This window comes from Pinus tabuliformis, chromosome 1_2, assembly GCF_031772625.1.
Source record: "Pinus tabuliformis cultivar Carrire ecotype Pingquan chromosome 1_2, CPIR1, whole genome shotgun sequence".
NCBI classification, from domain to species: domain Eukaryota; kingdom Viridiplantae; phylum Streptophyta; class Pinopsida; order Pinales; family Pinaceae; genus Pinus; species Pinus tabuliformis.
Window position 1 is genome coordinate 554,410,358 of NC_142298.1, and position 27,597 is coordinate 554,437,954.

The 27,597-nt window shown below is 42.3% G+C and overlaps 1 protein-coding gene across 2 annotated transcripts in view; it reads right to left on the reverse strand.

Annotated features, from left to right (window-relative positions):
- Positions 1-27,597, reverse strand: part of LOC149206789 (serine/threonine-protein kinase EDR1-like) — a 290,283-nt gene that overhangs the window by 195,030 nt on the left and 67,656 nt on the right. For both annotated transcript variants that reach the window (XM_089395579.1, XM_089395578.1), the window contains 2 exons: positions 16,261-16,364; positions 14,941-15,989 (listed from right to left, as the gene is read on the reverse strand). In XM_089395579.1, coding sequence (XP_089251705.1) covers positions 14,941-15,989; positions 16,261-16,364 — 1,153 coding nt within the window. The remainder of the gene's footprint in view (positions 1-14,940; positions 15,990-16,260; positions 16,365-27,597) is intronic.

The following is a 27,597-nucleotide window of genomic DNA, read 5'->3' on the forward strand; positions in this document are numbered from 1 at the left end:
CCTCGCTTTGAATTTCTCAATGCTGCCATCTACAACATGCTTTACCTTGTAAATCCATCTGGAAGTAACCACGGATTTGCCCTCAGGCCTCGGCACCACCTCCCAAACATCATTCTTCATGATAGAAAAATACTCCTCCTGCATGGCCTCTCTCCAGACCTGCTGGCTAGCTGCCTCCTCATAGCTAGAAGGCTCAGAGTCAATGATGCTGGTAGTCATTGCCATATAACTACAAAACCTCTCAAGTGGTCTACTCTCTCTGACCGGGCTCTTAGGCTCAACAACAGATGTCGCATCTCTCAAGGTGTCCTGAAGCCACTTGGGCTTCCTCTTCCCTGAGCGCACTTCTCCCATTGGAGAATGAAACTCCTCCTCATCATCATCATCAAGAGCCTGAAATCCTGACTGTCTTTCTGTTGTCCTCCTGCCTACACCTGATCCTGTAGAAGCTGAGGTAGCGTGTGAACTGCCCATCAGTGGACTCCCTAGTGAACTGCTCTGTGAACTGCTCTACATGCTGCCCGGAGCACCACCCCTCTGGCTCGGCGAGCCACTGCTCACTGACGGACCTGACATCCTCATAGATGTACCTCTGGATCCTCCTAATCCCTGCCCACTGGATCCCTGCGACTGACTCAACTGCTGTTGAGGGTCTGGCTGATCCAGATACTCTAACTCCCGTGATCTCCTAAAGGCCCTGTCCTCCTCGAACTTCACATCCCACCTGAAAACAACTTTCCTCTGTGCAGGAATGTAAATCCAAAAGGCCTTTGAGGTCTCACTATAGCCCACAAAGATACCCTTCTATGCGGTGGGCTCTAGTTTGGTCCTCTTCTCCTTGGGTATGTACGAGTATGTAATGCATTCAAAGATACGAAGATGACCAATATCAGGCTTCTTCCCAGAAAAAGCCTCCTCCGGAGTCATGTGCCCCAAGGCACGATACGGACTCCTGTTCTGCAAATAAACAGTTGTGTTGCAGGCCTTTGCCCACAAGAACAATGGCAACCCCTGATCATGTAACATGGCTTTGGCAGCCCCTCCGATGGATCTGTTCTTCCTCTCCGCAACCCCGTTCTGCTGGGGTTTATAAGGAACAGTGAACTCCCTCCTAATACCTGCCTCCGCACAATAGTCAACAAACTCTCCAAGGGTGTACTCTCCTCCATTGTCTGACCTCAAGGACTTGGTATTCTGACCTGTCTGTGTCTCCACAAGAGCTCTAAACTCCTGAAACCGCTTGAAGACCTCACTCTTGGTCTTCAAGAAATAAATCCAGGTCCTCCTGAAGTGATCATCAATGAATAAAACATAGTACTCATATCCACTCAAGGAAACATTAGACATTCGACCGCTCACATCGGAATGAATCAAATCAAGTATCCCAGTCACTCTGTTGTCACTACTGGGAAAAGGGGATTTGGCAAACTTGCCCATCGCACATCCTCTGCAAGTATCAAACTGATCAGTACTGAAATCTGGCATACCTATAGTGATCTCCCGCAAGCTCCTCAAGGCTCCATGATACATATGCCCCATTCTACGATGCCAAATCTCACACAGCTCAGAACTCCTAGCTTTGTTGTCGGTACTACTGCTCAATGCCAAAAGGGGCTGGAATGCAAACTGTACACCTTTGCATGGCATACACCTATCACTCTAGCTGAATCAGCTAGTGTGCCCTTGGGATATATCAACACCTGTCCTCCCCTGAACAGTACCTCATATCCTCTGTCCTCCAAAGCTGAGACGGATATGAGGTTCTTCCTCATCCCTGGCACATAAAGAACATCTGACACCTTCAAGGGAGGTTTGGACTCCCTCTGAAATGTCAGTGTCCCCACCCCGACTGCTCTAACAACTCTGTCATCACCGAGTACTACCTCTATATCAGTGCCACTCTCGGAAAGCTCTGAGAAGTACTCACGGACTCCTGTCATGTGACGTGAAGCCCCATTGTCCACATACCAGATACCCGAAGATGCTCCGCTAATCAAGGGAAAAGCATGCTCCCTCTAAACCTGTGTGGCAGGTGATCTTGCACTAGAGGACTCATACGCAGTGAACGCAAACTCCCGGTCAAAACGAACTGCAAAGTCCTCAACCTCTGCTGAAGCTGCCAAGCTCTGGTTCTTCCCCTTCTTCTTCTTCTCCGGACACACAACTGCATAGTGTCCCATCTTTTGACAATTCCAACACTTCACCTTGGAATAGTCCTTCTGTGTGTTATCCTGTTCAATGTTTTTAAAACCGGAACCGGTGACCGGACCGGTCCACCTAATGAACCGGTTTACCGACCAGAACCGGTCTAACCGGGACTGGTTTGGTCTAAACGAACCGGTTTTTAAAAAATACATTAAATAATTAATTTTTAATGAAACAAAACTATTTTTAAGATGTAAAACCATGATTCCAAGCCAATAGAGACAAAATATGCAAAGTTTGCTCATTTATATACCATGCAAAGGTGAATATATCAAAATGGCACCGAGTGCAATACATATCATCGACAAAATAGCAAAATACATAAGAAATGAGGCTCTAAATGGCCTATAAAGTCCAAAAACAATGCTGCAAGCTATGAGGCCATTGGCCTACTACAAGTCTACAGTGTACACATGATCAATCATCAAGTCCATCACCACTACTAGACAAAGGATCATCATCAGGAGCTACATAAACATCATCTGGTTCAGAGTCTGAGGATGCCTCTGCCTCATCTGCAACATCAGTATCAATGCCACCCATGACAATAGAAGTGGACCTAATGGAAGCACGAGTTTGTCGACCTAATTGTATCTTGAATATCGCAACAAATGAATTCTCAATTATGATACTAAAAACAGAAAAACGCAATGAAACAATACACTAGCACCCAATTAAATACATTATCAGCAGAGTTCAAATGTTCAAATAGTGTTAAAAGAAGACAATCTAAATTTTTTAGATTGGAAGTATTATTGAAGCCAAAACACAGAATGCGCATGTTTTCCATGTCATTAATTTTTCTAATTAATTCCCATCGAAGGTCAATACTATAGGAATCAATTGATCGTTGACCTGTTATTAGCTCAAGTCGTGATAATATTTTTTTTATAATCTATAATGTCTAAGAAAGAAAATGCAAGTTTATCTCTTCATATTGGTAATTTGAAAGCTTATTGCAGGCTTAGCCTTTTCCGTTGTAAATTTTACATTTATGAATTTAAGTCAACCTATGATTTTCAATGTAATTTTTGCAAATAAAATACTTTTGCAAAAGTTTAATCTTTGATAATAATTGTTTTATAATCTCTAATGTTTAAGATAGAAAATGCATGTTCATGGTTTTATATAGATAATTTGAAAGCTTATTTCCGATGTAGTTGTGACGCAATTGTAGCTGCATATATATATTTCTGGTCAATGCCATAAGTCACAACCACCATTATTGTGAGCCGTTCTGCCTTTATATTATTTTCTACGCTTTGTTTTTCAAATGTTTAAACAAAACCAGAATGCTACATAATTGCAATCAGTGAAATATATGCAATTAGTCTTCGATATTGTGAGATTATAATTGTGTCTCAATTTATCATTACATGAATTTGAGCTTAAATTAAAGTATACGTTTTAAATCACAATCCCATCGTATATTTTCTTGTTGCGTTATCAATGCTAGATTGATCAGTGGCCAAACTCTGCTGAGCGTTATTTTGAGGGAACGTTGTTCCCTCAATTTCTTGTCTCAAGGATTCATATGCTTACGTTCCCTTGAATAAAGAAGAGGTAGATAGCCATTCCAGAACACTGTCATTGATTAGAAAGCCGTGAGTCTATAGAGCTACGACCATATCGAAGAGAAGACTTGTTGAGGCATATTCTCTGTCACTGTAGATTGATCCTATGAGTGTAACTTGTAGATGAGCAGATTGTTGAAGTCCACGAGCTGTTGTAGATGAGCAGATTGTTGTATATGTTGAAAATTGAGAACCTGTGGGCTGTGCGTCGACTAGTGAACTGTGCTGTCCATAAACCGGCCGGTTTAGGACGGAACCGGCCAGTTTGATACAAACCGGCCGGTTTTGACCGGTTAGGGCCAGATTTTGGGCACAGGAGGGAGCTGACCGGGTTTATTAGGCCGGTTCGGACCGGCCAGCTATCTAACCGGCCGGTTTGACCGGTAACCGGTTTTTGTGGCCGGTTTTTAAAACTATGATCCTGTTTACCTTTACCTTTGCATTTTCCCCCACCATTGCTTGTGGAAGCCTGCTTCTTCCCTTTGCCTTTCTTGCCTCCTGCCACCAGTGCTACATCATCATCCTGCTCAACTGGCTTGGTTGCCCCAAGCTGACCTTTCCTGATCTCTGTCTGAATGCAATCATCCCAAAACCTCTCCCATGTGGGAAGGGTCTCACGAGCACAAACTCCATCAGCAAAGTTCATCCATGAACGGGGGAGGCCATTCACTACAATCCGCACCAACTCTGTGGGTGGAATGACCTCTCCAACTCCTGCCAACTCATCTCTCACATTAGTAATCTTTGTGAGATATCCAGCTGCACTATCATTACCCATCTTAATGGTCTTCAGCTTCTCCTTCAGGACCATTTTCCGGTTCTCATTGGTAATCTAGTAGAGATTGGACAATGATGTCCACATCTCATGGGCATTTCTCTTTCCTCTCACATGAGGAATGCAATGGTCTTTGACTCCATCTAGAATCAGCCTCTTACCCTTGTTCTTTTTATTATACTCAGCCAACTGAGTAGCATCAGTAGGCACAACAATAGGGTTCTATGTAGTATGCACCATGATGTCCCAGACTTCTGCCTCCTCAAAGATACTCTGCATTCTCTCCTTCTAAACACTGTAATTTGTATGCCCATCCAACCTATCCTCCACCCTCAATCCCAATGACATCCTGCTGTCCTAAAACTGAAAAATAGCACTGTTGTAGTAAAGATAAAACTATTGTTTGTGAAAAATCAGCTTGCTGGAATTTTCTGTGTAAAAAATCAGCAGGCTGTAATTTTCCTCCTTGCTGTCCCAAACTGCACTTCAGCACTCAAGCTCTGATACCATGTAAAAATTTCTCATTTCCCACCCCGGTTTTCAGTTTCACCTTATTTCTCCAAAATAGTTAAATGCCCATTCCCATATCCATACATTCAACACTGGAAAATAGATTTTAGCTGAAAACACAAATTCTGGAAATTTTACAAAACGCTGGAAAATGCAGAAATATAAAAATCAGCACATATAAACAACCATTCAACACATTTAAACACAGTGATTTTTGGTCAAAGTGACCCTGGAAAAACCCCCTACAACTCTTGGGAAAAACCAGTTCGATAGCTCTTTCTTATTTCTGGAAAATGCTTTTTACAGTGAGAAATATTAAGCAAAAAAATCAGCAAGCAAATTTTACAACTTATCTCGTTTTCTATGCCTTAGCCAACTGGAAAAACTTGCAAACAGCAAAACTGAACAACAATAAATGTTGTACGGCCGCCTCGATTTTTGTGCCGATTTTCAGCCTTAAATTCTGTTGTACGGCCTGCCTAGAAAAGTGTGCAAGCCGCCAGAAATTTTGTTGTACGATTTCCTTGATTTCTATGCCTAAAACTGTTGTACGGCCTCCTTGAAAATCGTGCCAGCAAACTCATATTTCTGCTCCTCGATTTCTGTGCAAACTGTTGTACGGCCTCCTTGAAAATCGTGCCCAAAAATCTGCCTTTAGTTGTATACTAACTCAGCTGTACGGACTTGCTGGAATACTACCTTGGAATGTGTGCCAAGCTGCTGCCTCCTTCTCCTCCCTGTCCAGAAATCTCCCTTGCTCTATTGCTCTCCTTCTCCCAATCTGCTCATGAAAGAATGAATGACCTTTTCCTCTTTTTCCTCCCTTAATCTAACCCTAAATGACTTTTGGGTAATCCCTAAATCCAATGGCTGAAATAGATTGAGATCTAGGGCTGAGATTAAATGCTCATTTGAATCTCACTTTCTATTTTTTAATTCACCCCACTTTAATAAAGACCCACTTAGTCATTTATTTCCAAAGTCACTTTTCCTTTTTAATTTTTCATTGACTTTATAAAAATCACTTTAAAATTAGACTTTAATAACTTTATCACTTAAAGTCACTTTTAAATTAAATTTGACTTTATAAAAATTATAAAGTCACTTTAAGAGAAAAATTAAATTCTTTTGGACACTTTTCCCTGTAGAAATTTCTCATTTCCCACCCCGATTTTCAGTTTCTCCTTATTTCTTCCATATAGTTAAATGACATTTCCCATAACCATACATTTAACAAGCTGGAAAAAATAAATTTGTTGAAACACAAATTCTGGAAATTTTACAGAACGCTGGAAATTGCAGAATAAAAATCAGCAGTAATAAACAGCCATTAAAACACATTTAAACATTGAGATTTTTTGTCAATGTGACCCTGAAAAAACCCCCTACAACTCTTGGGGAAAACTAGTTTGAGACCTCTTCTTTATTTTTGGAAAATGTCTTTTTACAGTAAGAGAAATATCCAGCAAAAATCAGCAAGCAAACTTTTACAACTTATCTCAGCCTTGCTGAAACTCAGCCTTGTTGAAACTCCGCCCTGCTGAAACTCCGCTGTACAAACTTGCTAAAACTCCGCCCTGCTGAAACTCCGCTGCTGAAACTCCCCTCTGCTGAAACTCCGCAGCTCACTGTCCAGAAATCTCCCTTGCTCTCTTGCTCTCCTTCTCTCAATCTGCTCATGAAAGAATGAATGACCTTTTCCTCATTTTCCTCCTTTAATCTAATCCAAATGACTTTGGGTGATCCAAGTGACTTTTGGGTGATCCCTCAATCCAATGGCTGAAATAGATTGATATCTAAGGCTGAGATTAAATGCTCATTTAAATCTCACTTTTTATTTTTTAATTCACCCCACTTTAATAAAGACCCACTTAGTCATTTATTTCCAAAGTCACTTTTCCTTTCTAATTTTTCATTGACTTTATAAAAGTCACTTTAAAATTAGACTTATTACTTATCACTTAAAGTCACTTTTAAATTAGATTTAACTTTATAAAATTATAAAGTCATTTTAGGAGAAAAATTAAATTCTTTTGGACACTTTTCCCTAGGCCAAAGATCAAACCCTAAGGGAACCACCTATCCTCCGGTACCAAATTTCAACACTCCCTCTTACCGAGGAAGGTGTTCCTCACCACACCCATCTTGTCTCTGAAGTAGACATGCTTGCCCCGTGGTAAGGCTTTGGTAAGAATATCTGCAACCTGCTCATCAGTGGAAATATACTCAAGCTTCACAGCTCCCTTCTGAACATAGTCTCTGATGAAATGATATCTGATCCCGATATGCTTTGACCTGTCATGAAATACTGGATTCTCCGTGAGTTTAATGCAACCCTGATTATCACAGTAAATCACTGAAGATCTCAACGGCTAACCAAATAAGCCAAACAACATCTTGCGAAGCCAGATAGCCTCACAACTAGCTAGACTGGCTGCCATATACTATGCTTTCGCTGAACTTAGTGCTACTGACTGCTGCTTCCGGCTGAACCATGACACTACTGTTGAACCCAACCCAAAATAGCACCGTGAAGTGCTCTTCCTAGCAGAAGCACAGCCTGCACAATCCGAATCAGTGTATCCTACCAATCTCACTCCATCTCCCTGCCTGCAGTCCAGACCATAATCCACTGTCCCCTGCAAGTACCGCAAAATATGTTTTGCAGCCACCCAGTGAACCTTCCTAGGCTCACACATAAACTGACTCATCGTATTGACTGCAAAACAGATATCTGGTATAGTGTTGACCAAATACATCAAGGAACCGTTCAGTTGCCTGTACAATGTGGGATCCACCAACTCGGAATCCGAAGCATGAAGCTTCTTCCAGTTGGTGATCATCGGTGTCGACATGGGTCTACAATCCTCCATGTGGAATCTACCAAAGATGTCCACAATATACTTCCCCTGCCCCAGGAAGAAATGCCCCTCCTCCTGCCACACCTCCAAGCCCAAAAAGTAATGCATCAAGCCGATGTCCTTCATCTCAAACTCCGTCGCAAGATCTCTCTTGCAGTGCTCTATGAGTCTCTCTACACCTGTAATGACCAAGTCATCCACATACAGCACCAGAATGAGAGGCTCCTCACCAATCACAATAAAGTAAAGGTTCGGATCTGCCTCACTCTTTGTGAAACCCATCCCCTGCAAATATGTATCTATCCTGGAGTACCAAGCTCTGGGAGCTTGCTTCAGGCCATAAAGGGCCTTCTTCAGTCTGCACACATGGGACTCCTTCCCATGCATCCATCTGGTGGATCTTCCAACCCATCTCTGCTGCTATCGATATAATGGAGCAGATCGAAGCATATCGAGCCACGGGAGCGAAGGTCTCCTCATAATCAACTCCCTCTACCTCGGAGAACCCTCTAGCCACAAACCTTGCTTTGAATTTCTCAATGTTGCCATCTGCAGCATGCTTTACGTTGTAAAGCCATCTGGAAGTAACCACGAATTTGCCCTCAAGCCTCGGCACCACCTCCCAAACATCATTCTTCGTGATAGAAGAATACTCCTGCATGGCCTCTCTCCAGACCTGCTGGCTAGCTGCCTCCTTATAGCTAGAAGGCTCAGAGTCAAGGATGCTGGTAACCATCGCCATATAGCAATAAAACCTCTCAGGTGGTCTACTCTCTCTGACGGACCTCTTCGACTCAGCAACAGATGAGGCATCTCTCAAGGTGTCCTGAAGCCACTTGGGCTTTCTCTTCCCTGAGCGCACTTCTCCCACCGGAGAATGAAACTCCTCCTCTTCATCATCATCAGGAGCCTGAACTCCTGACTGTCTATCTGTTGTCCTCCTGCCTACACCTGAACCTGTAGAAGCTGAGGTACCGTGTGAACTGTCCATCAGTGGACTCCCTAGTGAACTGCTCTGTGAACTGCTCAGCGTGCTGCCCGGAGCACCACCCCTCTGGCTCGGTGAGCCACTGCTCACTGACGGACCTGACATCCTCATAGATGTACCTCCTGATCCTCCTGATCCCTGCCCACTGGATCCCTGCGACTAACTCAACTGCTGCTGAGGGTCTGGCTGATCCAGATACTCTAACTCCCGTGACCTCCTAAAGGCCCTGTCCTCCTCGAACTTCACATCCCGTCTGACAACAACTCTCCTCTGTGCAGGAATGTAAATCCGAAAGGCCTTTGAGGTCTCACTGTAGCCCACAAAGATACCCTTCTCTGCGATGGGCTCTAGTTTGGTCCTCTTCTCCTTGGGTATATAGGAGTATGTAATGCATCCAAAGATATGAAGATGACCAATATCAGGCTTCTTCCCAGAGAAAGCCTCCTCCGGAGTCATGTGCCCCGAGGCACGATGCGAACTCCTGTTCTGCAAGTAAACAGCTGTGTTGCAGGCCTCTACCCACAAGAACAATGGCAACCCCTGATCATGTAACATGGCTTTGGCAGCCCCTATGATGGATCTGTTCTTCCTCTCTGCAACCCCGTTCTGCTGGGGGTTGTAAGGAACAGTGAACTCCCTCCTAATGCCTGCCTCCGCACAATAGTCAACAAACTCTCCAAGGGTGTACTCTCCGCCATTGTCCGACCTCAGGGACTTGATCTTTCGACCTGTCTGTCTCCACAAGAGCTCTAAACTCCTGAAACCGCTTGAAGACCTCACTCTTGGTCTTCAAAAAATAAATCCAGGTCCTCCTGGAGTGATCATTAATGAATAAAACATAGTACTCATATCCACTCAAGGAAACATGAGACATCCGACCGCTCACATCGGAATGAATCAAATCAAGTATCCCAGTCGCTCTGCTGTCACTGCTGGGAAAAGAGGATTTGGCAAACTTGCCCATCGCACAACCTCTGCAAGTATCAAAGTGATTAGTACTGAAATCTGGCACACCTGTAGTAATCTCCCGCAATGTCCTCAAGGCTCCATGATACAAATGTCCCATCCTGCGGTGCCAAATCTCACACAGCTCAGAACTGCTAGCTCTGCTGTCGGTACTACTGCTCAATGCCAAAAGGGGCTGGAATGCAAACTTGTACACCTTTGCATGGCGTACACCTATCACTCTAGCTGAATCAGCTGGAGTGCCCCTAGGATACATAAACACCTGTCCTCCCCTGAACAGTACCTCATATCCTCTGTCCTCCAAAGCTGAGACGGATATGAGGTTCTTCCTCATCCCTGGCACATAAAGAACATCTGACACTTTCAAGGGAGGTTTGGACTCCCTCTGAAATCTCAGTGTCCCCATCCCGACTACTCTAACAACTCTGTCATCACCGAGTACTACCTCTATATCAGTGTCACTCTCTCAAAGCTCTGAGAAGTACTCACGGACTCCTGTCATGTGACGTGAAGCCCCACTGTCCACATACCAGATACCTGAAGATGCTCCGCTAATCGAGGGAAAAGCATGCTCCCTCTAAACCTGTGTGGCAGGTGATCCTGCACTAGAGGACTCACACGTAGTGAACGCCAGATACCTGAAGATGCTCCGCTAATCGAGGGAAAAGCATGCTCCCTCTAAACCTGTGTGGCAGGTGATCCTGCACTAGAGGACTCACACGTAGTGAACGCAAATTCCCGGTCAAAACGACCTGCAAAGTCCTCAATCTCTGCTGAAGTTGCCACGTCCTGGTTCTTCCCCTTCTTCTTCTTCTTCTCCGGACACACCACTGCATAGTGTCCCATCTTTTGACAATTCCAACACTTCACCTTGGAATAGTCCTTCTGTGTGTTCCCCTATTTACCTTTACCTTTGCCTTTGCCCCCACCACTGCTTGTGGAAGCCTGCATCTTCCCTTTGCCTTTCTTGCCTCCTGCCACTAGTGCTACATCCTCATCCTGCTCAACTGGCTTGGCTGCTCCAAGCTGACCTTTCCTGATCTCTGTCTAAATGCAATCATCCCAAAACCTCTCCCATTTGGGAAGGGTCTCACGTGCACAAACCCCATCAGCAAAGTTCAACCATGAACGGGGGAGGCCATTCACTGCAATCCGCACCAACTCAATGGGTGGAATGGCCTCTCCAATCGCTGCCAACTCATCTCTCACATTAGTAATCTTTGTGAGATATCCAGCTGCACTATCATTACCCATCTTAATGTTCTTCAGCTTCTCCTTCAGGACCATCTTTTGATTCTCATTGGTACTCTGGTAGAGATTGGACAATGTTGTCCACATCTCATGGGCATTGCTCTTTCCTCTCACATGAGGAATGCAATGGTCTTTGATTCCGTCTAGAATCAGCCTCTTACCCTTGTTGTTCTTTTTATTATAAGCTGTCAACTGACAACAACAGGGTTCTGTGTGGTATGCACCATGATATCCCAGACTTCTGCCTCCTCAAAGATACTCTGCATTCTCTCCTTCCAAAAGTTGTAATTTGTATGCTCATCCAGCCTATCCTCCACCCTCAGTCCCAATGACATCCTGTTGTCCTCAAACTGAAAAATAGCACTGTTGTAGTAAAGATAAAACTGTTGTTTATGAAAAAATCAGCTTGCTGGAATTTTCTGAGTGAAAAATCAACAGCTGTAATTTTTCCTTTTGCTGTCACAAACTGTCCTTCAGCACTCAAGTTCTGATACCATGTAGAAATTTCTCATTTCCCACCCCAGTTTTCAATTTCTCCTTATTTCTCCCATATAGTTAAATGCCCTTTCCCATAACCATACATTTAACAAGCTGGAAAAAATTAATTTGCTGAAAACACAAATTCTGGAAATTTTACAGAATGCTGGAAATTGCAGAAATAAAAATCAGCAGTAATAAACAGCCATTAAAACACATTTAAACACTGAGATTTTTTGTCAATGTGACCCTGGAAAAACCCCCTACAACTCTTGGGGAAAACCAGTTTGAGACCTCTTCTTTATTTCTAGAAAATGCCTTTTTACAGTAAGAGAAATATTCAGCAAAAATCAGCAAGCAAACTTTTACATCTTATCTCAGCCTTGCTGAAACTCCGCCCTGCTGAAACTTCATTGTACAGACTTGCTGAAACTCCGCCCTGCTGAAACTCTGCTGCTGAAACTCCTCTGCTGAAACTCCGCTCTGTTGAAACTCCGCTGCTGAAACTCCGCAGCTCACTGTCCAGAAATCTCCCTTGCTCTCTTGCTCTCCTTCTCTCAATCTGCTCATGAAAGAATGAATGACCTTTTCCTCATTTTCCTCCTTTAATCTAACCCCAAGTGACTTTTGGGTGATCCCTAAATCCAATTGCTGAAATAGATTGAGATCTAAGGCTGAGATTAAATGCTCATTTAAATCTCACTTTTTATTTTTTAATTCACCCCACTTTAATAAAGACCCACTTAGTCATTTATTTCCAAAGTCATTTTTCCTTTCTAATTTTTCATTGACTTTATAAAAGTCACTTTAAAATTAGACTTAGTAACTTTATCACTTAAAGTCACTTTTAAATTAGATTTAACTTTATAAAATTATAAAGTCACTTTAGGAGAAAAATTAAATTCTTTTGGACACTTTTCCCTAGGCCAAAGATCAAAGCCTAAGGGAACCACCTGTCCTCCGGTACCAAATTTCAACATTCCCTAGGCCAAAGATCAAAGCCTTAGGGAACCACCTATCTTTCAGTACCAAATTTCAACAAACTGCAATAAGTGTTGCAAGTTGTCTTGGCATGGACGAAAGGCTAGAAGAACCTTCATTTTAAAGGGATCTTGCTTTGCTACCCTTGGAGATTTTGTATTGTATTCTAAAGGCAAGTTTGGCTGGTTGACTTGGTCTTTGGTGGCAGCCATGATCTAGGTTTTCGTCTTGGAAATCTCCTTTTGAAGTTGATTCTATAAGAAGAGAAGTTCTTTCAGGGTTTTCCCCTTGGAAGGGTTTTCCTTTGGCTTGGAGCCTATAAATTGTGTTCATTTTGTATGGTTGCGATCTTCTTGTTTTGGCATTTATTTAATGATAAGAACATAGGCATAATAAAGAAGAAGAAGTGTATAAAATCACAAATAACTGTCGTGGATGGAAAAGATTAATTATATGCTGCCCTATTCTAATTTTCCAACAATAGTCACCAAACAAACAAACAAACAAATTTAACTAAGACAGCAACCAGCCACTGATCATGTAGACAGAGGCAAGAATGGCATTAACTATAACAATATTGGACAGGGAACTGTGTTACGCAATTTATTGGCTGAGCAGAATAGAAATAAGGGATTGAAATTATAAAGAAGATGACAGAAAAGTATATTAACCAATGTTTTAAAACTCCGACTCCGACTCGGTCTCGGTATCGAATCGGCCGGCTCAATTTCAATGACTCGGTCATTGTAAAAAATACATTAAATATTTTTTTTTTTATAAAAACACATAATTTTAAAGATTTTTATTCATGTTTCGAAACACACAGCATTAGAATATAGATAGAAGACAACATAGTATCAAAGTAGGCTCATGAATATATCCATTATATCAAAATGGCACCCAATGCATTGTCCAATACATACACGATGATGATATAGAGATCAAAACAAAAACAAATAACCAAGGAGGCTATAAATGGCCTCTACAACAAAAGTCTGTGACCAATACTACTGGCTACTGCTAGAGTTGTCAACATCATCTGGCTCAGTGTTACTTGGGAGCGGGAGCGAAAGTGGGGAGCAAGAGCGAAAACGAGAGCGGGAGCGACATTTTCAGAAGCTCCTGGTTTGGGAGCGAATCCTGGAGAAGTTCGACAACCAATGTCACTAACATCAAGGTACAAAGAGGGATTGGTGCTCTTGATTAAATACGAGTTCCATACCCTAATACAGGACAAAATTCAATGGAAACATTGCAATCCTCCAATCCTGAAATCCTGAAAAACTGATAAGTCTGCTGAATTTTGAATGAAATCTAAAATTCTACTTTCTCCATATGAAATCCAATGATGCCGGAACCACTCTCAAACATCCTGAGTCATTTCATGGTAATGTTAAAAATTTAAGTAAAAGGATGAAAATGAAGATTAAGGAGAATGTCACTTTTACTTTAAGAATTTAACATTACCATGAAATTTGAGTAGCATATCAATACTAGGAGAGGGAAATGGACCCCAAATAGCACTTAACCAATTTAGAAAACACCTTGGAGTCCCCAACAATCAGCTAAATGTTAAAAAGTTTAAAAAAAATTAGATAAATCGTTGTTTTTTGGGGGGACTGGCTGGATTTACTGACTCGGCCGAGTAGATGTGGAAACGGCCGGGTTGACCGAGTCATGACTGACTCGGCTGAGTCATGCAATAACTCGGCCGAGTCAGTGATGACTCGGCCTCCCGAACTGGTTTTTCTGCCGGGTCATAAAATTCTTCAATGACTCGGATCAACTCGGCCGTTTCGGATTCGATTCGGCCGAATTTTAAAACTATGATATTAACCTATTTTCCAGGAAATTGGTATCTAAGATTCATCTAGGCATGGTGCATGTAGTAACTCAAACCTAACAACTACAGGTATCCACATTATGCAATACAAAAATCACGCTTTGGATATATGTAAACAGAAATAAGTTGGGCCTCAACTATCAAGATGGAACAAATACTAAAATCAGCATATACAAAGCCACCAAGTCAAATATTAAAAGTTCAATAATATTGTTCTTAAGGAATACTTGGAAAGCCAGAATCAGATATCAAGGCATGGTGCATGTAGCATCTCCAATCTAACAACTACATATATGATATATCCATACTATGCAATGCAAAAAACACACTTTGGATATATGTAAATAGAAATAAGTTTGGCCTTGACAGTCAAGATGGAACAAATACTAAAATCAGCATATACAAAGCCACCAAGTCAAATATTCAAAGTTCAATAAAATGTTATTAGGGAATACCTGGAAAGATAGAATCAGATATCAAATTTTAAAAGAATAAGGATTAGGGTTTACCCAATCCAATCCGTTCACCAATTACAAGATCTTCCCATGGGATCTCACATTCAGCAACATCATCCAATACTGTGTCCAGTCTAGCAGGACGAATGGAGGTTGGAAGATTTGGACTTTGTTCATCTTCTGTTCCCCTCACACAAACTAACCTTTCATCATTGCATTGTTGATATCCACGTTTATCATAAATCTTCTTGTTGCAGTCCTTCGATTCCTTTCTTATTATGTTATTATAATAATCTTCCCTGCCAACTATATCTTGTGCAGATAGATCATTTATTTCCATTTTCTTTTGGTTTTCATTGCATATATGTGTAGATGCATCTGTCACAGCAGCCATAGGAAAATCAACTGGGGACTCCCTATATTTACCTGGTGCTACCGTAGTAGTAGCAACCACTGGTGAAGCAGGGAGGCCTTTCATATTAGGAACGAAAGTGTGTGAAGCAGATTGATTGTAAGGATGCCAACAGCTTGGTACATTTGAAGCAGCTGCATGGGAAACATGTTGAGATCGTGAAACAGATGGTTCCAGTAAAGGAGGCATATTAAAACCCCTAGTCTCCGGTACTCTCCTCAGTCCTATTCCATCTATAGGATCACATTCCCCTAAAACATCATTGCATATAAAAGGATTCTTCCGCATAATGGGAAGTGGTGGTCGTCCAAGTCCTGGGTTGAGATTTTCCCGCCGTCTTTGAAACTCGTTTCTTTTCCCAGGGAACTTGTTCTGTTTCATAACTTTCTTTTCTCCAACATTTTGGTGTGAGTTAATGTCAGCCAACATAACTGAAGGAGCAGCTACAAAACCACCATCTAAAACGTCTTGGGACTTCTGTTCAGGATTTGAATCCTTTTGAGGTGATCTTCTTTCTGCAGGCTGGCCAAAATCCATATCTTGAAAAGACAACAAATCATGGTCTGGCCGTAGAGGAATCCGCTGACCAAAGTTCATGCTATTCATCTCCACATTTTGAGCAGAATCCATACTTGGAAGTTCAGCAGGAATAAGAGTCCCTGGGGCTCCCATTAGATCAATTATAAATTCCCTGATATGGATCAAGCTTTAAATTAGATTCTCTAAAAAGATTCTTTCCTATGGCAAGCAAAAATATCACAGAAAGAAATGCATAGTGTTAATGCAAATTTGAAAGATTGTCTAAAATCAATAGAACCATAAGACACTAACAATTAGGTGTTGAACCTGTTAGCATACGTCAGAAAAGCCAACCCCAGAAATGAAAAACATTCCATCGGGAAAAACTGACTGGGACATTAATGTCCAAAGTAGCAATACAGATCAGCAATAAAAAAGAATACCTTTCAAAATCTAGCTTAATTATGTTTACCGCTCCTTCGTCAATTCCAGTATAGTGGCTCCCCTTCACTAGTCTGCAAGGTATACCAACATGATCTGCTAACACCTGCAGTTTAAGACAAACAAAGACAGATCAGGACTTATAAAACACAAAGCTGTTAAAAAGTAGCTCACAATAACAGAAGATAATTTAGGATGAAAAAGCCTAGGTTTAAGTCTTCCATTCGACTTGGAGCGTAATAACAAAACTGTGTGTGTTGCTGCTGAAACAGGTATTATTGTTATTGATAAACAAGATATAAAAAAAATTATCAATGTCTACAAGTGACCAAAAGAGTAGGTCAACAGGATGAGGAATTACAAGCAGTTGTAACCAGCTGTAGGAGTGCAAAAGACTACACAATGCTAGAAATCAAAATGTAAGTGACTACTAATACAACCAAGAAAAGAAAGCCATTATATATCATTAGAAGAGAAGACAAAGAAGAGTGTGGAGAAAATGAACTATATTCTGCCATCAACAATGGAGGAGCCAATACGCCACCTGATGATGTCTTCTAGGGAGAGCCTAGGGCTGATAGAACCTAGCTGGGTGACCCTGGGAGGAGCTCAGAGACAACCAGATTAGAGTGCCATAATATTCAAGCCCAATGGAAGCAATCGGGCAATATGTGTGTGTCCAAGGTGGATTTTCAAGCAGATCTGCCTTGGGAACACATACTCCTTGGTGCCCTCGTGGGGATAAACAGCCCAGCCCCCAGACACAAGGCTGTGCATAGTCTCACTGATCCGGTGCCTTCTGTACCCAACTCCAAATGACCCTGCTAGGGACATAGCAACTCCAAGCACTTGAATAGACTAAAAGGAAAAGGTAATCAATCTGATGGGCAACAGCATATCTGCCAGCAGACCATCCTTCCCATTGATATTGACTTCAATCTGTACCAGACTCCAGTTTAAAATAGGGTAACCTGTAGACTGAAATATTTCTATATTGGCAAGTATTACCAATCAATACTCAGTTACCTTCAGCTGTTTTTTAAACGGATTGCACTGCAAACTGCCAAATCAGCATGACAAGGTAATAGCTATAGTTTGATCCTTTACTATTGCAGCTAGCAACTTACTTTTTCAACCAGTCAAACTCTCTGAGTTTACCTAGGAAACAGGACAAGTTGTGGTAGGTACATGTTGCATGTCAGCATGTCAGACAAATTGGCATGCTGTCTAGTGTGTCACACATGCATTTGGCATGTGCCCAGTTTCAGAACTTGTGCCAAACACGTATCCAACAGCATGCCTTAGCATATTCCAATTTGTCAAACTCAGGACAATAAAAAAATCACAAAAATTCAGAAAGCATGTACAAATGCATTTCAGCGCATCAATAAATGTGTCCTAATGTGTAACTGTAATACTATTTTTCTGAATGTTACAAAAAAATTATATGTTTGTCGATAATTTATCTCCGTGATTTTTTTTATTAAATCATGTCACATTTAAGGGGGTCTATCTGTCCTGTGTCAGACACCCCTATCCACATGTCTATGTGTCATGTGACCTTGGAATCTACACAGCCAAGGAATGTATACTTCCAGGATTCCAACATTTGCAACTTTGACATGTCCAGTACATCATTTAGAAAGCATAGCAAACCATATGGTTCTTGCACTACAACCGCATTTCCAATATTCTAGATGAAGCTAGCTGAAGAAAAAAATTCAATGACTATGCCCACAGTGACTAATGTGAGCAAGGTGAAGAGTAAAGTAAATTTAGTAATCTCCAACTGATGACCACAAAAGTAGGTCAATGGGACCAACGAACACAGTCAGTAGGAGTGCAAGTACATCTCCTAAAAAATGCTAAAAATAGCATATAGAGAAAGAAACCAGTGGTAGCACTGCCGCAACACGTATATAAGAGACTGTGGTATAATACAAAATACTCAATAGTCTATGGCACGATACAAAATAATAATGGCCTGCTAAAAAGGAATGAGTGAGTGAGATGGTAAGGTTTGGCAATGGAGCTGTTAAGTTATGGTATGTTCTATGCTTATAACAGTTTACTTCTTTTTCTTATTATATTCCACAGATTAGCAATCACATATACATAAAGTAAAGTGCAGATAGAACATTAAACGATCGACAGAAAACAAGCCAAGACAAGAGACATAAGATGTGGCGGCTAGCCAGGGACAAACCCCACAATGTGTGGGGAAACCCTTCGATCAAATCTTGTTTTATCTTCAATAATTCACCAAAGAGAAATAGTACAATAAATCTGATTCATATCAGCAGTAGCAAACCCTAGATCAACAGCATCAGCATTAGCGGCTTCATTATCAAACTAGGGCAGACAATATCTCACAAACCGACCGTCGCATTGACTTCATTCCACCACCAAAAGTTTCGGCTTCCAGAGGAGGTTCAGATGAACCTACAGCGCAGTTCAGATGAGGAGATCTTCTAAGCCACACAAGTCAATCTTTACTTCTGCAGTTGCAGCTTCAGTTTCAGCAGTTTCCGGCTTCAAACTAGGGCAGTCGATATCTTGCAAACCGTTCATCGGATTGACTTCATTCCACCACCAAAAGTTGCGGCTTTCAGAGGAGGTTCAGATGAACCTACATCGTAGTTCCAAAGAGGAGATCTTCTAGGCCACGCAAGTCAATCTTTACTTCTGTAGTTGCAGCTTCAGTTTCAGCAGTTTCCGGCTTCAAACTAGGGCAGTCGATATCTTGCAAACCGTTTGACTTCATTCCACCACCAAAAGTTGCAGCTTTCAGAGGAGGTTCAGATGAACCTACAGCGCAGTTCCGAAGAGGAGATCTTCTAGGCCACGCAAGTCAATCTTTACTTCTGCAGTTGCAGCTTCAAATTCAGCAGTTTCCAGCTTCACAAGTGTGAGAGAGAAACCCATTTCAGCGCAGTAGAGAAGAGACTCATTTATGCGCAGTAGAGAGAGAGAGAGATGTGATGAGATGAGCGAGTCCAAATGAGGAAAAGTCCTCTTATATTTATACACAACGTTGGTGGGTGAATAGATGCGACTGTTGGGCTTCTGAGCCTACATGAGTTGTAGGTCGGTTTGATAATAATTCCATAATCAAAATAAATTCATATCTCCATGAATACTTATCGGAATCGGATGATATTTATATCAATCCTACACCTCTCGACGAGAGGAATCTAATAAAAATATTATCAGCCATGAATAAGATGACCCACATGAAGTTTTTCCCTGATTGCCAATTTTAACACTCCCTCTCAACCAGGGAGAACTTCATCTACAATCTGTCTATCGGTCGTTACTATTCATCAATCAAATGCACTGCCCTGTACAGCATGACCCTTGCCCTACTCTGCTCTATTCTACCTATTCTGCTTTGTCTTGTTCTGCCATGTACTGATTGATACTGTTTTTCTTTGTTCTGCTCTGCTCTTGCATTGTTCTGTTCTGCTCTGTTTTTGTCCAAATTATGAAGAAGAAGAAATAATCGAGGATGTATCATACTGACTCAAAGTCAGTCTCAGAGTATGTACCACTGGTCCTAGACCAGTCTCAATCAACCCAAAGTTAGCGTCATAGTGAGTACAACTCCACTGGTCCTAGACCAGTATCATCCTCCACTGACTCAAAGTCAGTCTCAGAGTGCGTACCACTGGTCCCAAACCAGTCTCAGCCGACTCGAAGTCAGCTTCATAGTAAGTACCACTCCTACCACTAGTCCCAGACCAGTATCGCAGTCTCAGAGAGTGTACCACAGGTCCCAGACCAGTCTCAACCGACCCGAAGTCAGCGTCATAGTATGTACCACTCTCACTGGTCCCAGACCAATACTGCACTGACACAAAGTCAGTCTCGGAGTATGTACCACTGGTCCCATACCAGTCTCAACCGACCCGAAGTCAGCGTCATAGTATGGTACAACTCCTACCACTGGTCCCAGACCAGTGTCGCAGTCTCAGAGAGTGTACCACTGGTCCCAGACCAGTCTCAACCGACCCGAAGTCAGTGTCATAGTATGTACCACTCTCACTGGTCCCAGACCAGTACTGCACTGACACGAAGTCAGTCTCGGAGTATGTACCACTGGTCCCAGACCAATCTCAACCGACCCGAAGTCAGCGTCATAGTATGGTACAACTCCTACAACTGGTCCCAGACCAGTATCGCAGTCTCAGAGAGTGTACCACTGGTCCCAGACCAGTCTCAACCGACCCGAAGTTAGTGTCATAGTATGTACCACTCTCACTGGTCCCAGACCAGTACTGCACTGACACGAAGTCAGTCTCGGAGTATGTACCACTGGTCCCAGACCAGTCTCAACCGACCCGAAGTCAGCGTCATAGTATGGTACAACTCCTACCACTGGTCCCAGACCAGTATCGCAGTCTCAGAGAGTGTACCACTGGTCCCAGACCAGTCTCAACCGACCCAAAGTCAGTGTCATAGTATGTACCACTCTCACTGGTCCCAGACCAGTACTGCACTGACACGAAGTCAGTCTCGGAGTATGTACCACTGGTCCCAGACCAATCTCAACCGACCCGAAGTCAGCGTCATAGTATGGTACAACTCCTACCACTGGTCCTAGACCAGTATCATTGATCCCAGATCAATGGAGGTCATCCTAGCGTAGGGAGTATGGTAGATACAACGATGCGTCCATCGGTACTACTATGGTCCCTAACTTCATTTCCCTGCTCATTGATCAGATGAGAGGTACTTCCCATGAGTCCCAGACTACATGGGTAGGATGCCTCGACAGGAGAACTAATCAATCCTGTCCTCACAGGAGAACACATCAATCCTACTACAATCACCATGGAGAACACATCAATCCAGGCCTCACACGAGAACTAATCATCCTGCTACACAGGAGAGCGAATCATCCTGTTCCACAAGAGAGCAAATCATCTTGTCCCACAAGAGAGCGAATCATCTTGTTCCAGTGCACACCACTAGGGGAGGGTGAGTCACCCTGTGGTCGTATGTTGCTCCAGTAATAACCGCAAGCCCTCAGAGCTCCCAGAGCTCAATGTATGCAACATGCAGGACCCTTGTACAAGGGTTTCTTGCCGACTCCAAGTCGTTTGGGAAAATCATAGATTAGATCTTTCCTCGAGGCTTTGACAAGGTGTATCAACCTGTAAATCATCTTAATGCGATGGAGCCTCCTTGCTCATCAACTTACCATATCCCAGATGATGTCTATCTGCTGGAGCAATCGACGAATACGGGATTCCTCAATAATCGAATCCCACCTTTGGTTGTTATAGAGAATCACAGTGGTATCCAATGTAAATCCAAACAGCTCACTGAAGAGCTTTCGCAACCAAACTGCCTCACACAAGGTCATGCTAGCAACAATATATCCTGCTTCGGCGATGCTCAAAGCCACCGACTTCTGCTTCCTGCTCATCCAGGATATCGAAGCAGATCCCAAGGTGAAACAGCACCCGGAAGTGCTCTTACGGTCCACCACACTGCCTGCCCAATCAACATCAGTATATCCAAGTAGTCTCACATCTCCGACGGTGTATCTTAATCCATGAGAGATTGTGTCCTGAAGACATCTCAGAAGATTCCTGGCATCAATGCAGTGAGGCTCAACCAAATATGAGCTCACAGTGCTAACTGCAAAGCATATGTTCGGACGGAGGTTCACCAAGAACATCAATGCGAATGAGTTTTGAAACTCAGAGGCATTTCCCAAGTTTGGTCCGACATCACTACCATATAACTTCTAAAAATTAAGATCCTCGAGGTAGTCACAGGCTTGCAGTCCATCATACCAAATCTTTCCAATATCTTTACCACATATTTTCCTTGAGATAGGAAAATTTCCCTTGGCTTTTGCCATACTTCAAGTCCTTGGTCCTTTATTTCAAATTCAGAAGCCAGCTCCCTCTTACATTTGTGAATGAGAAGGTCTGCACCTGTTAGAAAGAGGTCATCCACATAAAACACCAGTATGAGAGGCTTGTCATCTTCAACCTTAAAGTAAAGGTTAGGATCGGCTTCACTCCTAGTGAATCCCAGCTTCATCAAGTAGCTATCGATCCTCTCATACCATGCTCGGGGTGCTTGCTTCAGCCCATAGAGAGCCTTCTTCAACCTGCATACATGAGATTTCCAATCATAAATCTCAAATCCTTCAGGTTGCTCCACATAGACCTCTTCTTTGATAGAACCATGCAAGAACGTGGTCTTGACATCCATCTGATGTAGGTTCCATCCTTGTGAAGCCACAAGGGCTATGATCAAGCGGATGGTCGTATATCTGGCAACAGGTACAAATATCATAGTCTATACCTTCCTTATGGGATAAACCACGAGCAACAGAATGAACCTTATACTTTTCCATACTTCCATTTGCTGCATGCTTTATCTTGTAAAGCCATTTTGAAGTAACAATTGTCTTGTCCAGGGTCTGGGAACTACTTCCCAGACATCATTCTCCATAATAGACGCTTATTCTATGGTCATAGCACCCTTCCATAGTTAATGCTTGACGACATCTGAGAATGATGAAGGCTCATTTTGTATGATCGTGCTCATGATGGTCAGGTATCCCTAATACCTGTTAAGTTTCTTACTTTGACGGAAGGTTCCTGAGGGTGCAGCATGTCCTTCAGCATCATCAAGTATCCCCCTAAGCCATGAAGGCCTCTTCCTAGAAGAGGAAGGCTCATGTGGATGAGGATCAATCGGATCCATGGGTTCTTCTACATCAAGCATTGATTCATCATCCTTTTCTTTCGGTTCCTTGGTGTCGGCTTCTTGAGAGCTCCTCAAAGTCAGAAAATTGTTCACCTTGCTGAGAGCCATATCTTCGTCAAAGGTGACATCATGACTAATCACGACTTCCCTTTGACTGGCGGTGAACATTTCTTCAGGAGTCTTGGAACCCAATGCTTGATGAGGGCATCGATTTTATACATATACGGTGGTGTTTGTAGTTTCAGCCCATAGAAACTTCAGAAGTCTTTGATCATGTAGCATGGCTCGGACAGCTTCCACAATCGTGTGGTTCTTCCTTCCCGCCACACCATTCTGCTCAGGAGTATGTGGTGTAGTAGTCTCCCTCTTAATGCCAACCTTAGGTATGCCTGAGTGAACCAACTGTAATATATCGAAGGTCTTGCTTCGGCTAGAGGGGAATGGTCCCCTTTTGAGCTTTCCTTTGGCACATCCTGGACATACTCCTTATTTCTCTACTCAAAATTCGGGCATCCCTGTAACCATTTGTCTTACATCGAGTATAGCTTTATAATGAAGGGGGGCAAACCTCTGATGTCAAAGTTCGAACTGAAGAGATGTGTCATAAGACATGACACCTAGCAGACTTCCATCGACCTGATATAATGAATCAACACTAAACCCAAGAGTAAAGGCATCTTTAACTTTATTTTTCCATATACGTACCTTGCCATCGCTAAAGGTTACCTTGTAGCCTTTGTCTTCCATTGCCGAGATGGACACTAGGTTCTTTTTGAGGTCAAGTGCATTTAATATATCCTGGAATTTCTAGCCTTCTTGAATGGTTGTCCTCTTCCTTGATTCCTAGCTCTCCTCTTACCTTTGTTATTGAATTTGTCATTCCTTTGATTGCCATCAGAGGGATTTTGATCATCGTCCCGGTGTGAGTCCTTTCTATCAGGGCACTCCCTTGCATAGTGACCTGCTTTATCGCAGATGTAACATCGTCATTTTCTTCCAGCCTTAGGTCCAACCTTTCCTTTTGATTTAGTCCCGGAATTATTTCTTTTCTTAGCATGAGAAGAAAAGGCAGCAGGAGGACCTTTAGGCATGGGCATTTCTTGCTCTTCTACCCTTGTTTCTTCTTGAATGCATCTAGCCATTAATTCCTTGAAACCAGAAATTACATGATTGTTCAGAAGAGTAGTCATGAACACGTACCATTCAGATGGTAATCCTCCAAGAGTCATGAGTGCCATTTCCCTGTTAGTAATAGCCAGTCTATTGTAGATTTCCTTGGAGGTGCCCAGTTCAGAGATGTAGGCCACCAAGTGCTTGTCGATAGAGTCCCGGATGATCTTCTACTTTGACTTCTTCAGTTTTCCATTTGTTCCATGCAACAGCGGATGCATTTGATGGAGGCTCAACAATATTGCCTCTTACATGGTCCAACACTCCTTGATCTTCTAGGGTTAGATCGATAGACATCTTCCATCCATGATAGTCAGCTTTCTCACGGAGCTTGTCTTCAGTAGGAAAGAGTGTTGAGGACCCCATAGTTCTTTTAGGATAGCCTTGCCAATCTTCTCTTCGGTGATTGCTCTTGCTCTTGCTTAGGCTTTGTCCTCACCTCAGCTCCGATACCATGTTAAGTTATGGTATGTTCTATGCTTATAACAGTTTACTTCTTTTTCTTATTATATTCCACAGATTAGCAATCACATATACATAAAGTAAAGTGCAGATCGAACATTAAACGATCGACAGAAAACAAGCCAAGACAAGAGACACAAGATGTGGCGGCTAGCCAGGGACAAACCCCACAATGTGTGGGGAAACCCTTTGATCAAATCTTGTTTTATCTTCAATAATTCAGCAGAGAGAAATAATACAATAAATCTGATTCATATCAGCAGTAGCAAACCCTAGATCAGCAGCATCAACATTAGCGGCTTCATTATCAAACTAGGGCAGACGATATCTCACAAACCGACCGTCGGATTGACTTTATTCCACCACCAAAAGTTTCGGCTTCCAGAGGAGGTTCAGATGAACCTACAGCACAGTTCAGATGAGGAGATCTTCTAGGCCACGCAGGTCAATCTTTACTTCTGCAGTTGCAGCTTTAGTTTCAACAGTTTCCGGCTTCAAACTAGGGCAGTCGATATCTTGCAAACTGTTCGTCGGATTGACTTCATTCCACCACCAAAAGTTGCGGCTTTCAGAGGAGGTTCAAATGAACCTACATCGCAGTTCCAAAGAGGAGATCTTCTAGGCCACGCAAGTCAATCTTTACTTCTGCAGTTGCAGCTCCAGTTTTAGCAGTTTCCGGCTTCAAACTAGGGCAGTCGATATCTTGCAAACTGTTTGACTTCATTCCACCACCAAAAGTTGCAGCTTTCAGAGGAGGTCCAGATGAACCTACAGTGCAGTTCCAAAGAGGAGATCTTCTAGGCCACGCAAGTCAATCTTTACTTCTGCAGTTGCAGCTTCAAATTCAGCAGTTTCCAGCTTCACAAGTGTGAGAGAGAAACCCATTTCAGCGCAGTAGAGAAGAGACTCATTTCTGCGCAGTAGAGAGAGAGAGAGATGTGATGAGATGAGTGAGTCCAAATGAGGAAAAGTCCTCTTATATTTATACACAACGTTGGTGGGTGAACAGATGCGACTGTTGGGCTTTTGAGCCTACATGATTTGTAGGTCGGTTTGATAATAATTCCATAATCAAAATAAATTCATATCTCCATGAATACTTATCGGAATCAAATGATATTTATATCAATCCTACACCTCTCGACGAGAGGAATCTAATAAAAATATTATCAGCCATGAATAAGATGACCCACATGAAGTTTTGCCCTGGTTGCCAATTTTAACAGGAGCTAGAGATGTCAGGGGCTCCCGAGTCTAATGACCGATGGCGAGGGAGGCGAGTTGGGTACAGGTTCATTGTTGAAGTCCTCTTGAGTTCTTTGAATCAATGTTTTAAAACTCCGCCTCGGGTTTGAAAGGGGCCGAGGGTCGACTCCAACTCCGACTCCGACTCAGTATCGACTCAGCCGATTTGATTTCAATGACTCAGTCGTTGTAAACAATACATTAAATATTCATTTTTTATGAAAAAACATAATTTTAAATATTTTCATTCATGTTTCCAAACACAACACATTAGAATATAGAGAGAAGACAACATATGATCAAAGTAGACTCATGAATATATCCATTATATCAAAATGGCACCCAGTGCACTGTCCAATACATACATGATATAGAGATCAAAACAAAAACACATAACTAAGAAGGCTCTAAATGGCCTCTACAACAAAAGTAAAACATCACTAGTCACTAGTCGGTGTATCTCCAGCTGATCACTCTCCTTAGGGACCATGCAATCAATGCAGTCAATCAATCCATCTCTAACCTCCCCAGTCAAAGCTTCTGCCTCCAGAGCTTAATAATGATACCTTGGGTTCAAACAATACCCAGTTGCATGTATAGGGAGATGGAGTTGATTGTTCCATCTTTGATCAATGACTTCCCAAATGGGCCCATACTTAGCCACTCTATCCTTGTATGTTGCCTTTATTTGCTCCCTTGCTTGATCCATAGCCTCATAAATGAAGCCCATAAACACACTTTCCCCATCCACCAACCGTAACACCTTAACCAGTGGCTCAGCAACCTTCACAATCTCTGCTGCCTTTTTCCAAAATATTTCTTCATTAACTTTCTTTCTCACATATTTTCCATCTTGTTTGCAAAACCATTGACATTCATTCCATTCATCACTAGAAAACACCCTTTGCAAGTTTCTATGTTGGGAAAGCATAGATTACAATGCCAAAAAATGAGTTGCAAATCTAGTGATGGCAGGCCTAATAATATCCTTGCCCCCTGTGTGTTTCCCCATCAAGTTCAAAATCCATGAGTGATTGTAGATATATTTGTTATGCTTTTGGCATGCTCTATAGTTTTCTTGATCCAATCTATTTTACCAATATCCTCAAGCATGAGGTCTATGCAATGTGTGGCACATGGGGTCCAAAAGATGGTTTTGTGTTTTTCCTCTAACATTTTACCAGCAAGAACACAGTTAGAGGCATTATCTGTGATGATTTGAACAACATTAGCCACCCCCACCTCTTCAACAACCTCATCCAAAAGCTGAAACAACAAATGTAACATCTTTCACCCTATCAGATACATCAACTGATTTTAGAAACATGGTTCCTTATGGGCAAAAGATAAGAAAGTTTATGATCGTACGGTTCGTTTTATCAGTCAATCCATCTAACATGATGGTACATCCTGTTTTTTCCCACGAGCTTTTGAAATCTTTCAAATATTCATCAATGGACAAAGCCTCTTTTTGCAAAAGAGATCCCCTTAACTCATGCACAGTAGGGTCTTTGAAGCCCTTTCTAGTGGCAAATATGGCATCAAACATAGGTTCATAATATGGTGAACAAGAAGCATTGAAGTGGATAACAGCTCATACCACCATCTAGCTATGTAATCACAAACAATTTCTCTCAATTCTTTCTTCCAATGGTCATCTAAAGTAGGTTGCATTTGACCTCTAATAGCTTGAGGACCATGTGCACTATCAGAAGGAGAGGAGTGTGTGA